The sequence below is a fragment of the Nyctibius grandis genome, chromosome 13 (assembly GCF_013368605.1).
Source record: "Nyctibius grandis isolate bNycGra1 chromosome 13, bNycGra1.pri, whole genome shotgun sequence".
Classification (NCBI taxonomy): domain Eukaryota; kingdom Metazoa; phylum Chordata; class Aves; order Nyctibiiformes; family Nyctibiidae; genus Nyctibius; species Nyctibius grandis.
Window position 1 is genome coordinate 14,302,368 of NC_090670.1, and position 18,587 is coordinate 14,320,954.

General features: G+C 43.5%; 1 protein-coding gene across 1 annotated transcript in view; it reads left to right on the forward strand.

Annotated features, from left to right (window-relative positions):
• The window catches only part of GPR50 (G protein-coupled receptor 50), a 35,814-nt gene extending 23,590 nt beyond the window's left edge, over positions 1 to 12,224 (forward strand). Inside the window, exon 2 of the mRNA XM_068412009.1 lies at positions 11,356 to 12,224. Coding sequence (XP_068268110.1) covers positions 11,356 to 12,224 — 869 coding nt within the window. The remainder of the gene's footprint in view (positions 1 to 11,355) is intronic.
• Positions 12,225 to 18,587: the final 6,363 nt, after the last annotated feature.

Below are 18,587 nucleotides of genomic sequence, written 5' to 3' on the forward strand. Positions count from 1 at the left end.
AATGCTCCCTCTTTCAGTAGCTTTTTGGAGGAGACGCTGTGCCTGAGGGGGATAGTCAACCGACCTCCCAGTGTCTCTTCCAGCTCTATTGTCCCTGATGGGTTTCTTAATCGTACACTTGGCCATACCAGCACTGAAGGGGGGAGCAGAATCTCCCTTACCAAGCACCAACTAGCTTAAAAGGTACACTCGGGGTTAGCATTTAAAGGGTCGCATGCAGCCCTCTCTAGGCCTCCCTGGCTCTAATGGGAGTCATAAGGTTACACGTTACCACTTTAAAGTATCCTGGTATGGATGTTAAGTAGTTTCAGAGAGAAGAAATCTCTGTGATTTATTTCTTGCTGAGAAAGGTTCAATAGAGATAAAAAGGGAAAGGAGGGGGAAGCTTAAGGGGACACTAAAAGCGTCATCACTTGATGGTGATTATACAACTCTAAAAGTAGGCCTGCCTTTATCACCACAGATGAGAAAGTAGGACTCGGGGGTATTTCAGGATTAGGCAATTGAGCTAAGTATCTCAGAGTTTCTTTGGCTTATGTGGAATAGCCTTTTTTTTCAGCATCTTTTATTCTTTTCGATGTTTTTTTGCTGAGGGCAAAACATTGTTTCTGTAAGAGCAGAATCCATCAATGGTCTTGTACTGGAAGCTGTTGATGACAGAGCTGTCTGCCAGCCTCATCAGTTATGATCCACAAGTGCAAGATCTCCCTTTTAATGTGTGTATTGCTGCCTAGAAGTATGGCTGCTTACTTCAAGAGGTTCCTCCAGTAATTTAGGTGTCATAGTCCCATGAAATCTTGTTCTCCTTCAAGCCAGTTGGATGTTAGCCACCATTAGACTCTCTATTGAGATCATTGTTAGAGCAAACCCATTTGAACCATTTGTTCACATGGGCTCATGTCGGAACATGTTTACTGTGGACTTTACTGCAAAAACATCTTTTCCCTTTTAATATATCCACACATTGCACCTCAAAGATGATTAAGTTTCATAAGCCATTAGGAAAAAAACCAGAAGCAGATACCTTCCAGCAATGCATTTCGGACTCCCTAGTCCAAGTTTCTCATATCATCGATTGTTTCTTGTTGCCCATCCTGCACCCAGCCTTGACATGAGTCCTGTAAGCCCTGTGGAATATCTGGAATGAAGATTTTGCTGCTCTTCTGGGAAACACTGTTTTTTGGACTCATTTCCGGGAAAATTGAAAAGGTTCTTCAGGGCATGTATTGTTGTGTTTTGGTTTTTTTTTTGTGGTATTTCTTTCCAGTATCGTTATTATTCTTATTGAATCAGCTTTAACTGTTTGCATTGACCTTTACTGATGCAATTGTATCAGAGTCCCTAAAGTGTTCACAGGTGAATGAAACTCTCCATTTCCAATGGCGTTAGTAAATAGTTGTGAATGAACCAGGAGGTCCAGAATAGATTTTGTTTTACTTTCTAATATCCTACTTATATGTACTACTTCTCTCACAGTTCACAGAATCACACAGAATCACAGAATGTTAGGGATTGGAAGGGACCTCAAAAGATCATCTAGTCCAATCCCCCTGCCGGGGCAGGATTACCTAGACCATATCACACAGGAACGCGTCCAGGCGGGTTTTGAATGTCTCCAGAGAAGGAGACTCCACAACCTCTCTGGGCAGCCTGTTCCAGTGTTCGGTCACCCTCACCATAAAGAAGTTTTTCCTCATATTTATGCGGAACCTCCTGTGTTCCAGCTTGCACCCATTGCCCCTTGTCCTGTCAAGGGATGTCACTGAGAAGAGCCTGGCTCCATCCTCTTGACACTTGCCCTTTACATACTTATAAACATTAATGAGGTCACCCCTCAGTCTCCTCTAAGCTAAAGAGACCCAGCTCCCTCAGCCTCTCCTCATATCATCACATAGTGGTGATGAAGCTGTCAAATCTTGTGTCTCTTTCTTTCCCCATCTGTAACATGAGGAATATTACTCCTCTTCCTAACAGATTGTGAAGGCTGGATGATCAGTAATTCAGGTAGCTCAGCATTTTCCCTTGCCGTGGGGCTGGATGCTGGGTTTGGAGGACTGACTATGCACAGGAATGTAAGTAGATCCCCTCAAATATGCTGCTTTTCTGCCCCTCATGGTACCGTTTCTCTTCCAGCCTCATCCTCACTGCATGTGTGTACTGTGACAGTCCCTGCTTCATTGCCAGGTCCGGTGTGAGGCCACAGGAGGAAAAAATGTGGGCTGGAAGGAATTCTGTGGACTAAATCTACTCCATGTTTTTTTATAACCTGCTTTTATAACATTGGACACCAAATGTTTGTTAAAAATATATTAAGGTCATCAGAAGTTACAAGGAAAAAAAAATTGCCTCCCATCCCCACCAACTAACCAGAAAGAGCTGGGACTGGAGAGAGACTCACCCCTGGGATTGCAGGGCTGGGAGGCCAAAACAAGCTGTTAGTCGTGGCAGGGTAACGTCTGCTCCTTGCAGCGGAGGTCCGTGAGTGTAGTGACTGGTGCTGTCACTAAGGTTTAGTCAACAAACCGTGCTGGTGAAGCACAGGGAGGAGCAGGAGCCAGCTCCTGGGCTCAGCTGTGTTGGTTCGGCAGGGCTCACTAGGACAGTCAGACATGATTTTTATCACTAAAATCGGCTGTGTGTTCAGATCTGACTCTACGCTCTGCCTGTCAGCTGCCTAGGAATCGGCTGCTTGCACATAGCTCCTTTCCAGGCCAGAAACACACTTTGACTAGCACCAACAGCAAAAGAGCATTATTAAGTCTATTAAATCTTTTAAGCCCGAGTTCACAGATTTTATTTCAGAATAGTAACAGATGGCAAATGGTGGCAGTACAGCTGCTGGGACTGGGAGAGGATGGATGCTGGTTTGTCATTTCAACGGATGCTGGCAATAATTCACATTTATGTTTATACAGGGCCTTTCCTGTTTCGGAGCACTTTACAAACCAGTTGATAAATAATGGGCTTGGAGTTAATGTGAGCTGGTAGAGCTCATCTCTGTTCTCATGTGGCCAGTCTGTGACAGTAAACATAAGGGTATCAGCCTGCACACCCTAGGTGGGAGTTAGGCAGCTGCTGAACATCACATAGTACCACTCAGTAGGGATTTCAGGCAGAAAAGGAGGGTGAACAGCTGGAATTCAGAGGGTGGCACTGGTAGGCAGGGTGACAAGTGCAAGTTTGGGTGCCTGGGCTCGCTGTCTGTGGTTGTGAGTGGTTTTGTCTAGACTCTTCCCAAAGACCTGCTGTCTCCTATGAGAAGCTGCCATAGGGAACAGGTAGCCATCAGCCACGCTGTCCTTGCAGAGTCAGACACTGCAGCCAGTGCCATGCGGGCTCAGCTGGCACTGATGGAGGTGCTGAGGCTTCCTCTCACTCAGTGCAAATCGGAGGGTGGCCCCAAGGGCCTCCTGCCTCCGACACTTGCTCTCCATCAGCCTTGCTGGGATGTGCTGTGAAGGCAGGTGGTGTTTCCGAGCCCATCTTTACCCCAAGCATTTGGCAGTGATACAGGGAGGGACCGAGGTTTTTAAGTTGATTGGCTTGCTGTCTCATATCCTTACTGCAGGCTATGAGTTTGATGGGTATAACAGTTAGCTGACTGGAGTCTGGGGCAAATAACCAGAAGGGCTTCTTTTTAGCACTTTTTTTGTATATATTAAGAGCCAGATCAAGACCACCACTTATTCCTCCTCCATTACTAGCAGATCCAGTTGCCATAATTGCACCCAGGAAAAACATCATGCTAACAAGAGCTAAGTTTAGAAATCCAGAAGATTTGCAGCATTGTGGTTTTCCTTCATGTGAAGGGTCAGAACCTCCAGGAAAACACAGGAAGAAGTCATTAAAAGGCACATAAATGAACAGAAAATGGTATTTTCTAAGAAGTTGCAAGTCGTTGGAGGTAGGTTTTGGGAAGCTTTTTGGGAAGGTGTGCCTAAGCTGAGCAGGATGTGTTAGGATTAATGTGGAATAACAGGGGGAAGCTTTGCGGTGTTTCTCTCAGATGGCCTAAAAAACCCTTTTTGTTTTTAAAATATCTGAAACTCTGAAAATGGGGAAGTCGCTCTGTAGTGGTACCCAAAAAAGGGCCGACCTCTTTTTAAAGATCCAGAAGAAAGTGTAATTAAAATCGTTTTTATTCAATCAAGAGTGAATATCCAGCTACCCTCTGCGTCACACCAAGGGAAAAATCACCTCCTTTACATTTGTGCCAATATAATGGTAAGTGATATAAGGAAAGATATGAAATCATGTGAGCCAGGGCTGATCTCTGATTTCTGGCCCATTTCCACAGACTTCTGAGCTCAGCAACGACTTTGCATCTGGCTGGCCTTAGCCAAATGAAAGTTATGAATCTCTGGGGTGTAAACACTGCAAATCATAGAATCATAGAATGGTTTGGGTTGGAAGGGATCTTAAAGATCATCTAGTTCCAACCCGCCTGCCACAGGCCTGGACACCTTCCACTAGACCAGGTTGCTCAAAGCCCCATCCAGCCTGGCCTTGAACACTGCCAGGGAAGGGGCAGACACAGCTTCTCTGGGCAACCTGTTCCAGTGTCTCGCCACCTTCACAGTCAAGAACTTCTTCCTAATATCTAATCTAAATCTCCCCTCTTTCAGTTTAAAACCATTCCTCTCGTCCTGTCACTACTTGCCCTTGTAAAAAGTCCCTCATAAAAAGTCCCTCTCCCGCTTAATGGCCCTTTGCTGCATACAATTACAGCAGCTGAAGGCATGTCAAATATGTTTTTGACAGCAATACAATTAGAAGGTCATGACCTAAACGTAAGTCTAAAATCCAGTAATCCAGTCCTCCACCTGGCAGTGAAAGCAATTCCTTTCTTTAACCATCAGCCAAAATAATATATGGCACATAACAAAATAAATGTAATTGAAGTGGTGGGGAAGCTGGTCCTTTCTACTTCAGTAAATACTGTGAGGTTTTCCTCCTCCTCTTGGAAGCAAGTCTTTCTCACAGGTCCAGAGGGAAAGGCAACTTTCACGCAACTGTGGCGATACACTGATGAGATGGCTAATGAAGCTTGTGGTTGTGATGCCAAAGTGATGCCGAAACGTTTGGTCACAGAAGGGTGCGGGAGGAGGCTGAGAGTTCTCTTTGCAGACTGCCTCCTGCCTTGCCTTGGCCTTGCTCCTGCGCAGACACAGGGCTGGCACAAGGCTGGGAGCAGCACTAAGCACCCACAGTTTTCCTGTAGGGAATGATGCCAGTAAACCAGGTAATGATCGGTAGCTCAGAGCATACTGCTGTTCTCTAGCTTCACAATTGTGCTGAGACATCTCAAAGGACTTTTACCAGGAAAAAGTTAAATTATTCTGGAGCTTCATGCTTTTTTCTAGGACCTTCATATTGTCCTTAAATTGGATATTTCCACGTTCTGTAACCTTACATCCTAAGGATGCTGTGGGCCGGCAATACCTCCTGTCCTTTCTGTTCATTACATATCATTTTATGCAGCACAGTCAGAATTTGAGGCCAGCTGGCAGCCCAACTGCATTGCCTAACTGCAGGAAACCATGCTTTATCCCCCTCTGAATCCTGATGGAGTGATGATAACAGATTATTGATTGAATGCTCTTTCCTTTATTTTGTTTATTCCTCTCTTTGAACAGACTCCCTAAATACACAAATAAAATTCTCAGTTAAAATTTGTGGATTAATGAATTAAACAACAGATTTTTTTTTTTCCTGTCACCTGGATCTCAGGGAGAGTTTCTCTGATTTTCACTTGTGCTCCCCTGTCAAACATTTTCAGTTGTCAAAACGGGTAAGTACACGCTGAGCTGTTGTACGGGCGCAGCAGATGCATCAGTGCTATCAGAATGCTGAAAAGAGACAGCAATTAACAGGCTGGGATTTCTCATGTGCCATTTTGTTGCTATGTGTGTGGTGTTCACAGTACCCTGGAAGCCAAGAGCTTGTGTGGAGCAGTGACATGGGTCGTAGTCCCGTATAGAAGGATGGTTCTTAATGCTCTTTGATGGGGCAAACACTGTTTTCCCCAGAGCGATCCTTTAGAGTTTGTGATGTAAGAAACGCTTGTCAGAGGGAGGGCTGCAGGGTCAGGATCCCCCAACACCACAGTATTATTACCTGTCTAAATTACAGCAGAGTATGATCAATATGATTGCACACACTCAGTGGTATCATATCTTTATATTATAAAAAGAACAAAACTGATGTGAAAGTGTTTTCTATGAACTGCCACTTAGTTTGCAGAACCGAGCACGCACTTCACGTCTGCACGCTGGAGGTTCGTGAAATACAAGCAAACACACAGCGAGTGGCAGGTAAAAACAAGCAAGCAAAGGAGGCTATCACAGCTAATAAAGAGTCTTGTTGCATGCTGAATAAAGCTTTTATGACTTTATCTTTTTGCTTGGGGCAAACAGTACATCTTGTTTCTGTGTTGCAGTGAGCATGAGCTTTGGAAGGTTAAATAGAGAGTATTAGGTTGTGGTAAGTGGTCATGAGAGGCTTGCTTTACAGTCATGGCCTGTTAAATTGTTTACTGAACCTTGTTATATATATGTCTCTGAGGTTGGTGTGAGTCTTAATTCCAGTTTATCTCCTTGTAGACACGAGTCTGTTGAGTTTTTCATAAAACCTGAAAGGACAAACATAAAGTTTAAGATGCTTTTTATTATAAGTCATAAATAGTAAGGTGTCACCGCAAACATACTAGTCACCCCAGTAAACTTTTAGCATTGTGTATCTTAACATGTCTTTCTGCTGTTCTACAACTGTCAGTTATTCTGCGTGCAGCTGGACAGACACCGGGATCTGATCTCACTGCTGGAAAGAGGCTGGGACAGTGGGGGGACTGGTCATGCAGTGGGCCCCTGTGGCACTCATGTTCATCATGTGAATGGGTCAGCTTCTCACCTGCTGGGCTTGAGGCTGTTGTGTGTGGTTTTATTTGTCCCCAAATGCTGTGCTGGGCATCAGCTCTTCTAGAGCAACTCAGATGCCTGCAAGGAAGATGCTGGCAGGAAGGGGCAACCTGGACAGCAAAGCCCTCTTTCCTTCTCGGTTGGAGCTGGACTCTGCCAGGCAAGCAGAAGTTGATCTGCAAAACTGCCTCTTTGCTTTGGTGCAACTCCTGTCGCTCAGCACATTTCAATTTCAGCACTAGGTTTACAGATAACAGTGTTAACTTCAGGCTGCATTGAGCATCTGTATCTTGTTAACCTGAAGCAAACACAGTTCTGTAATATTTCAGCAAGGAATGTGAGTGTAACAGAGCTTTATATGGATAACAGAGATCAAGGCTGTTGGGTGCTTGCTTTGGATGTTCTGGGATTTATAAAAATAGCCAATTTTCAGAAAAATATTTTACCTCCTTTTTTTTTTCCCCCCCTTTCAACACAGCTTCTAGGTTCAAGATACCTAAAACGCAGCCCATGTGTCCTAAAGGACAGCCCACAACTGCTGTGTGGGAACAGCAGGCAGAGGCTAAATCTCTGCAACTGGAGCTTGTGCACTGAGGGATTTCCAACAGCCTCTTGAGGCAGGCAGGGCCAATGACCCTTGTGTTTGTACAGCGATGCTCAGTTAATCTGTGTAGAAGAATGATGTCCTTTTGTATGAAAGTCAGGTCCTGTTCGGGCAGCCTGCCATTGAAGACCTTTACATATGTGGTGTATTGACTTGCAGAACGTGATATTTCCACGTTTCCTAGCACCGGGACTTGACAATAAGTCCTCAGATAACCTGTGTTGTTGGACAGTCCGGGCAAAATGAGAGGCAGGGCCAGGGAACTGCTGGAATACAGGAGGAGGCTGTTGGAGTGAGCAGAAAAAGAATTAGAGGAGTATGGGAGGGAGGAGGGGAGCTCAAAGGCAGGAGTACTAGGGCAGAAGATGTTCTGGGATAAATTCCCTTCTGTATTACTCGCACATGCTTATAACCTACTCTGCTGCTGAGCTTCAGGTTGTTTAAGCAGATAATTTTAAATTTGACATAAAGTCCTGCTGGTATTATTTATGGGCAGGACTCCTTTGTTTTCTAGTGGAAAAATGTAAAAAAATATAGTGAGGGTCATTGGCAGGAGACTGCTCTTTGCTTTCCCTAAGAGCCACACATTAGATGGTTTCCCATTCTGCAGTGTTTTTGGAAGTGAGGGTCCCATCTCATCCTACAGAGGACAAGGACACGAGCCTTTGGCTGCAGGGCCCGGCACACGGTAGGCTCGTAGCAAACCAGGGACTGCGAGGCTAAAGCAGTTTTCAAAACCAGCCTGTTGTCATTCAACAGGCTAGCGTTTAACTCAAGTTACTCATTTTAATGATTAGCCAGCAGCCAGTTCCCACACTTTGAAGGGCGTGTTCTGCTTTGGGGGCATGCAATGTGCCCCCTCTTTTCAGTACTCAGTGGTCAAAAATGCTCTGATTTTCAGGACTGACTGGCAAGTGGCTGTTATATGGGTCTGACCTTCATGTTCATCTCACCAGAAGAAAAAGATGAAGTTGACCACATTGCCAAATAAAATGGAAGATGGGTTTGTTTCTGTGAAATAGTACTGACTGAACCTTTCTGACCTTATTTTCAGGGACCCGACACCCTGCCAGGGCGATAAGCCTTCTAGCTGAGAGCCAGGACTTCGTGTTAAAAGCACAGAGCAGAGGATGGCAGGTTTGCTGTCCGAGTAAAGGAGGAGATTATTAATTCTTGTCTTGATAAAACCATCTCATTTTCTCCCTGCTGGAGCAACATGCAATGATGTGGTTGTTCAAAATAATACACTCAATACTGTGCTCTTGGATTGAACACAAGCTACTCAGTCCATCTTGTGAATATTATTTTTATAGATTTTTTTCCCCCTATATTTTTACTTCCTACCAACTATTCAAGTTAAGTGAAGAAAGACTGAGAGAGACTGCTCGTTTCTCCCTGCCGCTGGCAGTGATGTGAGGCTAATAATTTTCCTTATGATTTTGCTAAACTTGGGATTAAATCCACTGCTGTGTGCTGTCTTAAGTAGGGAATATGCAGCTTCGTTCTGCTTTGCCTCATTCAGAACTGGGTGTTGAATGTGGCTGTCTTTCATCCCCAGCAAATGCAGAGGCTTGCTCTCTGACCACCTGTATGTATAAATGTGTATCAAGTGGGACAGGTCCAGTGAAGATGGAGGGTTGTGGTCCCATCAGTGGAGTCTCTCTCCAGCATCTTCTTGAAGTCTCCTAGATTGGGTTGCTGATACCTCTCTGTCTTTGTTTTGCTGTCTTGAAAATTGTTTTGGAAAACCTTTCCAAAAGGAAATTCTGGTGCTGGGGACACGTTTTGCTGTTTGTTGAAGTGGCATATTTTTGATCCAAGGAAGAAAACTTTTGCTGCAGAAGAGCATTCACTCTCTAGGGTGCCTACATGAGCACTAAGCCTGACCACAGGTGGTTCTGCCCTTGACAGTGGACAGAAATAGAGTTTTAATTATATGGGGACCAGGTTCAGTGACTGCATTTTAGAAAGCTCTAAGATATTAATCAGCAAAAAAGCAGCACTGAGGCACAGAAGCCACAGAAGTTATGTGCTGTGGTAAACCTGTCTGTGTGAAATCTCTCTCTAAAAAGATTTCAGCACTTCACATGACCTCCGCTAGTATTTATTTTAAAATGATGCTTTGTGTCAGCTGTCTCAGATCCACAGTGCTGTGAGCTGTTCTCGAGTCTGGACTGTTTTCCAGTCAGTGTGGACTCCACTGCCTGATATGAATTGTTGACTTGTCCGGGTAGTTTTTGTTGGCAACAAACACAGCAATGAGCCAACTGCGATGGCAATGTGGCCGTGATTTCTGACAGCCTTTGGGTGTGTTTTCCAAATACTGAAGGCAGTGACCTAGCTGAACTGAGATCTCAGAGAGTCCCTTCATGGGTACTACAGAAAAAGACCTCTTTTTAGTGTTTTTTTTTCATATAATGTGGTAGACAGCAAGATATGAGGGTTTGAAGAGACAGTGCAGGTGTGATCAGTGGGCTGGGATGTTGCCTGTAGCACATAGGGGTATAGGTGTTAACACCTTAAATGTGTTAAACATAGCCTCTACTTGTACTCCAGTGATATTTTCCTTCCTGCCACTGCAGATATACCTGAAGGTAGCAGAGTTAGGAAAAACAACTACTTTTTCTAGGGTGCTGTCCACTAACTGCATTGGTGAGCTCCTCCTGAAATGACAATTTGTCTAGTCATCAAAAAGCTGGATTTTGACAGCTGTCCTCTTCAACATTCTAGATAGTCCTGTAGTTACACCAGTTCCCAAAAGACCTCAAGGTCCCTTTCTTAATGCACATCTCTACTCTGACTGGCAAACTGAACAGAAAGGCTTTTTGCCTACCTTAAGAATACACAGACTCATAAAATGAGCAGTAACTGCTGTTAGGAAGTCCCTGGTTGCCCAGGTCATTGGAGGCTCCTCTACACAGTGGAGTTGACTGGTGGTGTCCCATGCAATGTGCCATTTTCAATCCAGCAAGGCTTAAGTTATTTCATATTTGGACAGACTCTCAACTCTCTTCATTTTAGAGCCTAAATGGACAACCTGCAGCATATACTCTGCAGAGATGGCTGACAGCAGCTTATTAGTCATATTCCCTGATCAGGCCCAGGCAGTGTAGGAGTGATTGACCTTCCATATTGCATTGGACAACTTTAATATTGAAGGAATAGGAAAACATACCAAATAAGATAAGCACATGAAGGCTGGCTGCACCATGGCTCCTGGAAGAACACACACTCCTTAGCATGAACACTGCAGAAGTTCTGGTGAAAATATACCTGTTCACATGCAAAAGACCAAAAAAGACCTTTCCTGTGCAACTGCTGTCAGTGCAATGAATAAACCCCTGAAAACTTAACCTGTCTGCCCTAGTCCTTTGGCCCATGATGGACAGAGCTTATGTAAAGTGTCACTATGTGATGTTATAGAAAGTATTGTGTCCTATGTAGTGTTTAAAGGAATGAAGTTCTCTGCAGGACAGTGAATGCTACGTGGCTGCCTGGTGACTACAGTCATGCTGGCTGATTAACAAGGAGAGCAAAATCCTTCTCTCCTGCACAACTTAGAGGAATGCAGGAACCTGACCCACAGCTATAGCTGAGTTAAGGGTAACGCTTCCAGTTTACAATTTTCTTAAGAAGGAATATGCAGGTTAATCATGCCTAGTTACTCTCCATTGCTGTCACTAGGAGAGCAAATTTTTATTTTCTAGGGTTTCAAATTCCAAATGGAGGGTAGAGTGAAGCCTGTGAGAAGAGTTAGGCCTAAAGAGGAGTTCTGAGTTGCAAGTTGTCTATCTGGACCGACACTAACCTCTCACGGTCTCTTCTTTTTTGTAGGCAACATCTTTGTCGTCAGTTTGTCTGTTGCAGACCTTGTAGTTGCAGTTTATCCATACCCTCTGATCCTGAGTGCCATTTTCCATAATGGATGGACCATGGGAAATGTTCACTGCCAGATAAGCGGGTTCCTGATGGGCTTAAGTGTCATCGGGTCCATTTTCAACATCACGGCAATCGCTATCAACCGCTACTGCTACATTTGCCACAGCCTTCGGTACGATAAGCTCTTCAACCTGAAGAACACCTGCTGCTATCTCTGCCTAACCTGGATACTCACAGTGGTGGCAATTGTGCCAAACTTCTTTGTTGGCTCCTTGCAGTATGACCCCCGGATTTACTCCTGCACCTTTGCCCAGACGGTGAGTACCTCATACACCATCACAGTGGTGGTGGTTCACTTCATTGTCCCACTGTCCATCGTGACGTTTTGCTACCTACGGATCTGGATTTTGGTGATTCAAGTCAAACACCGGGTGAGACAAGACTGCAAGCAGAAGCTCCGAGCAGCTGACATCCGGAATTTCCTGACTATGTTTGTGGTTTTTGTCCTTTTTGCTGTGTGCTGGGGACCATTAAACTTTATTGGCCTTGCTGTTTCGATTAATCCTTCAAAAGTGCAGCCACACATTCCAGAGTGGCTTTTTGTCCTGAGCTATTTTATGGCCTATTTTAACAGCTGTCTCAATGCTGTGATCTATGGGCTTCTTAACCAGAATTTCCGGAAGGAGTACAAAAGGATACTGCTGACACTCCGGACTCCCAGGCTGCTATTCATCGATGTGTCCAAGGGTGGGACAGAAGGGATGAAAAGCAAACCATCTCCAGCTGTAACAAACAACAACAACCAAGCTGAAATACACTTATGAATCAGAACAGTACTATTTATTCTGGATTACAGTAGTGTATATATAATATACAAGAGCCTTTCTATGTGTGCATTTCAGCTGGTGTTGCTGGGCCTCTCATACAAGGAAGGAGTCTGCTACCTTTCATGCTTAGCTTATCGCTGCGACATCAAGGCTTTAAGTAAGGATTTTCAGAATGGAAATGACTGATCTTTATTTTTTTTTTTCCTATGCTGTCTTTCACTATGTGCCTAATTAATTGGTTTGGTTGCTTTTGCCACAAGCATGCCAATACCCTCAAAAAGGGAAGTGCTCAGAGTGCATGGAGAAATGCAGTTATACTTGAAATGCAACCTTCAAAAGCTGGCAGAATCACCACGTATTGCAAACAAGCCTTTCTCCCCTCCCTCTGAATTCTATCTTTTTAGCGTTAATATAACCCAAACTATAGCAAACAAAGTGTAAACTGCATGACTTTTTACCCTTTCAGTTAGGTGACAGTATTAGCCAGCAGGCATACGTATGGGCATGATGACTTCCACTGCATGTGTGTTCCTTTTCCTTTTTCTTTTCTTTTAAGGTTTAGAAGCTAGTCTGGGCTAGATGGGAGACAGGCAAAAGCCAGACCTAGTGAGTGTCTGATGCACTCACTTTAATTGAATAGCTACAGATATTAAGTACCCTTACACTCTCCTTCTCAGGCCATGAATAATAATATAACATATGAATAATCTAATTGCAGGAAGATACTTGGAGCCTGATTCTAATTTAGGCAGTATCCTGTCATGGCCAGCATTCATTCCAAACATCTTTCAGAAGTCCCTGCTACATGAACGTCATAAAAAAGATGAACATAGCAGAGTCTGATCTGTTTAATACAGATGCTGGCTTTTAAGTTCCAGTAATATTTACACTTGCAGACAAAGGGAGAAGGGGAAGGAAGTGTTTGTTCCAAACATCTCTCCTTTTGCCCACCACATAAATTTGATGGGAGGGGAGTGGGGAAGTGGAGAATTTTTTTCTCATGTACAAAGCTGTAATTCATTCATGGAGCTGGGAGAAGAAAGATACTTAAGCATATTCACACAGCAGCTCTCAGTTAAAGCCTGAACTCTGTTATCTTTGTCATTGGAAACAATATCCTGAAGTGCTGGGAAGGCCACTATCACATTAGAAACAAACACATGGGCAAAGATAAGGCGTTTTTTTAATGAAGTGGGAAGGGGGTGATGGCAGTTGTCTGTAAATATGACTTTTTTTTTTCCTTAGCTTCATGGTGAATTCATCTCCTTATGGTTTTAATTGTGTGGATCCTGCTTTGAAACAGTCCCATAAAATCAACAGGTAAAACTCCCCTGGTGCAACTCTCTACCTTCAAGCTAGCAAACCTGGCTTGATGCTGGTGTACTGAGAGGCACAGCGGGAGCTGTGCAATGGAGAGGAGCAGGTCTGAGCGCTGTGGGTCTAATGAGGACAGCAGTCAGCCCTGTTCCTGATCAAAGAGTGCAGTCTTCCCTCTTTGATCATAGTCAAAGCAAGACTAGTTCCCAGGGCTAAACCCTGAAACGCTGAGAACCAAACTTTGCAATAGCATGTAGGTGCCTAGAAGTGGAAGTACGTAGGATTTACAAAAACCCTGAGCAGGCTAAGTGCCTAATCCTTAGTGAGGTTAACAAGCCATTCGTCCATTGCTTGCTGAAAACAACTTGTTGCTGAATGTCCCTTCTGCTGATGTTTGGGAGGAAGAGAAGTTGAGAGAAATTAAGCCCCTTTATGAAGTGGCCCAAGAAACATTGCACGGCACATTGCTTTGGTGAGGACTGCAGTGTGTGTGCTGCCACGCGGTGAAGGTTGCTGCAATGCAAGGGGGTCTCTGCATTTATGGAGCACCCTGACACTTCATGAAGTTTCAAACTTGACCATCTCAGCCACTTCAGATGATCATTGTTTTAAAATGCACTGCAGCCAGCCTTCCATAATAGGAATCAAACTGAGTTCTGTTTTGGCCTCTTAATCTGCCTGAGCATGGCCAAATAAAGGTATCTTGACCCTCAGAAATAATGTGGTCTGTTTGCCTTCCAGCAAAACCTGTTGATGAATTCACACCATTCCATGCAAACAAAATCATTTTGAGTCAAACTTGGATAAGAAAATCACCGAGGAATCCATAACTGCAGGGAGTGTTTGTCCTGTCGCGCCAAGAAGATGTCCCATGTTCTGTGACTAGTCTTCAAAGTCATCTGCAATTAGCTACAGCAGTGTTAGTTGGAATCACATTAGCAAATAATTTAAAACATCTAGCGCCAAGCCAAATATACTCCTTTAAGGCAATCGTGAAGAATCTTGAACAGGTTTGCCAAATGTCTCTAATAGCCCACAACTGGGGTTTCATCTTACAGATCCTTGTCTTTTTAACTGAATGTTCAGTGAAGGCAACGTGGCAATTTTTTTTTCTTTAAGCTTGTATTTGCACTATTTCTTATTCAGGCTCCAAAGTAACAGCCAGTGAGCATTTGAACCAAACCAAGTAAGCCAAAGAGGTCCTGAACAGCCAAGCTGTGGGAGTCTCCGCTAGCACCTGGTAGGAAGGGGAGCAGCAGAAGCGTGATAGGGCATCTCCGCAGGACTCGCCGAGAGTCACTGCTGAACCAAACTATGCAAAGTGACAGGGGGATCTGCTCGTCTTCTGCTTTAGGGTCTGAGCCCAACTCCTGCCCAGGTCTTTGCAGGGGACAGGCTAAGTACCTGCTGTGCTGGGGTGGGTCCTGAGCAGCTCCCTGCATATGCAGACCCTGCCACAACCCCGCAGGATGGAAATGGGTCTGCAATGGGTGCCATCCATCTAACAGCCCAGAGAGCTTGCCCTAGCACAAGTGCTTTGGGTGTCCCAGTATAAGTGAGGGCTGCCCAAGAGTGATCCCGGGGCTGGGATGATTCAGCCCCCATGGCTGGAGTCCTGAGCTCAGTCCTGCTGGTGCTGAGGTTTGCAATATGAAACACGAGAAGCAGGGAACATGGCTTCAAACAGAAAACACTGTGCCATTTGCTAGCACTTTGATACAGAGACAGTGCTTAGGATAGGATAGACTTTTTTTATACTGACTTATTTTAAGACTACCCAAGCAGCTCCTTATTTTTATGTTAAGAAATGGTTAACAGGGTACAGAGAGTTTATTTTGTTAACATTGTTTACAGAAAAAGGGAATTGTGTCTTAAACTTGGAATCCTGAACAGTGTCAGAGTTTCCCTGTGGGAATCTAGCTTTAATCCAAATTTGAGCTTTCAAGGAGATCCCACAGCTGAAACCACGTTCTGCCAATTCCACCTGTTGCATAACTGGCCTTAAATCTCAGAAATAACATTGAGATCTCCTATAAACTGGTTTTAAATCACTTGCTCTGGATTTGGCCTCATGGTGTTGAATACCTATTCTAGCCCCAAATTCTATAATTGTTGTAGTGGACATAAACTTATGGAGAGGCAGTATTGCCGTGAAGGAAGATGAATCTCTTGCACAAAGAAATACTTTTGGATGTTGCTAATGAATGTTGATTAATCTATTTAAGAAAAATGTAACCAATATATTTATATATAAATATATATTGCATATGCTGTTTCCATTTTATCCTTTTATTAAGAACCCTTCAGTATACTTCCCTGTTGCTATTTTTGTTCATAGATTCATTCCCTTTACCCATTAAAACTGTAATAAATCTGCCATTGGACTGCTTGTTGATTTTTTTTTCCTCTTGGAGTTATTTTTTTAATAAATATTTGGAACAACAGCTTGGGTTTTGTTGACTCCCAGAAAGCAGATTGAATTGACAAATATAGTTGAGTTCAGGCATACCTCAGCTGCCCAGCTCAGACCTGGAAGAGAATGACCCAGTGCATCTGGGACATCTCCTTAGATTCACGTGGTTTTCTTCCACCTGCCTGTGAGCCAGCTGCCTGATGCACTTCGGCCTTCCTCAAGGAAGAAACTTTCTCCATACTGCCATTGGTCTCATCGCTGTGTGTCCCTCTAAGGCCCTTTGCATTTCTTGTGTCTATGTCTGTCCATTGGGTGCTGTGGAAGCAAAGACTATGCCATGTCCATTATCTTGCCCTACAAACTGCATTGTAGCTGGAAAGGAAAGCACAGCTGAGCTGTGAATGGGAGGGTGTGGGAGACAGGGTGGTCCCAAGTCAGAGAATAAGGTGGCATTTGGGTTGTAGGGGAGGGTTGGGGACAGAGTCCCCTTGTGCTGGAGGCACAGTGAGGGCTGTTACACTGTCTCCATTGAGGAGCTTTGTGAGGATGAGGACTGCTGTATCCAAGATGTTTTTCTTTCTTTTTCCCCCTGACTTCTGTTTTGGAGTAGATTTTGCTGTATTCATGTAGTTGTTCAGATAGTAAGTTCTGTCCATAGGTTGCAGCAATGGTATATCCATGCTGGCTTGGCTGGAGCTGGTTTTGGGGGAGTCTCAGTGCCACTTCTGAAGCGGGGGTGATGGGAGTACGGAGGGTGGTCCAGTTGTAACTGCACCTTGAGCTCTCTATTTGATTTTTTACAAAGACCAAGTGCCTTATTCCTGTTTCCTAACCAAGTACCATATATAATCACAGTGTTAAGGTAGTAAAGGCCGAGATTATCCATTAAAACAAAAAATTGCTGAACAACCATGGAGCAGACGTGTTGAATGAACAAGCACTGTTCATTCAATGACATCCCAGAGCAGCACTGCTACTTTTTTTGCTAATCTTTTCCAACAGGCATTGGACTTCATCTGCTGTTTCCACAGTAAAGCCTGCAATGCTCAGTGACGTGACATGCTGAAAGCGGTGGTTATGATAGTTGCAGATCCCAAAATGTCTGAGCAGAGCTGCTAGAAAACCCTTGCACAGACTCCTGCTTGCTATTTCTGCCACGTGGAACTGAATGAATTGAACTGTCAGAAGTGAGGCAGTGTTATTTATCTACTTACTTGCCACAAAATATTGTAGCTGAGAGATAAGATACAACTATAAAAGACAAGAGGTGCAATAATTCAACATCAGGATAAAATCTCACTCATGGTGACTATTTAGAAATCAATATTTGTCCTAATGTATTTACTTCCAAGCTTGTAATTTATAACATGAAGCCAGTCAGCAAAGAGCTGCTGCATATATATTTAGAATTTTATTGGAAAAATGTAGATTACTGGGCCTAATGCAATATTTCTTACCATAAAAGCCCTGAGATAAGAAATGCAGAATGGCTTCTTGTAAGAACTCTGTGATGGGATATGCAAATTTTTCATTGGTGATAAGAACCATAAAATTTGTATCACTCATGAGCTACATTTGTGAATGGAAGCTCCATAATATCGTTAACTGAATTTTCATTTTGCAATGCCTGTTTATAATATCCATTATTCATATGCTATAAGTAATGCACTGTACAGCAGAGATAGAATTTACAGTACAGGGTCAGTTTCCAGAGCAGATAAGGTGGGTCTGAACCGTTAACTGAAATATGTTTCCATATTTTCTCCCAAGCACGGTCTCCTGATAAGGTTTTTAACTCAAATAATAGCTTTTAAGAGGCCAGGGAATCTTTAACATCTTTTAGATTGGTGGCAATGGCTGTGCAGTCACGGCTTGCTTAGATTACCTTTTAAATAGACTGAGCCATCAAACGTTTTATAAATCTGTCCAGTTGAAGCACAGAATTTATTTTGTATGTCGAATATTTTATAGGTAACACATTGAATAAATTGTGATGTCTTTCCTTCTGCATTGTGCTCCTCCTGTGAGCAAAACTTCTGAATTTCCCTGGAAGTAGGATGCAAAATTGTTTCCTCAACTGTAAGCAGGTTGCTTTGCCTCAAGGTGGGTTTCCAGTGGTTTTGGTAAGTGTGTAGGATAGAGGTATTAATGTGGCATCAAAATACAACCATCTCCTGGGTGAAAAGTGACGTTCATTTTGCAATTAAAACAAAAAAAAAGCATGGGAAAAAAGCGCAAAACAATTTGCATGAGAGAAATTGAAGATGACATTTGTGGTTGAAATAAGAGGGGAATATTTGGAAGGATTGTACTTACTCAAACTTGGACCTGGCCAGGACAATGAAGTTAACAAACCCGTTAATATAAAAAATAACCCAGGGATTTTTATGGCTTTGGGGTGCACAGTTGACGTGGAGCCAGGTGTCTGGCTGTGGGAGCCCCTGCAGCACAAGTACAGAAAAAGGCAAATAGAGCAGGTAAAAATAAAGAAACCTACAGAAAACCAGAGCGTACTTCTGAAAATATTAAATGCACAAATGTATTGGTTGTTAATGTAAAAATTTAGTAAGATTTTGCTTTTTGTTGTTTTTTTTTTTAATGAAAAACCAACATTTCCCTTTCTGATGCTT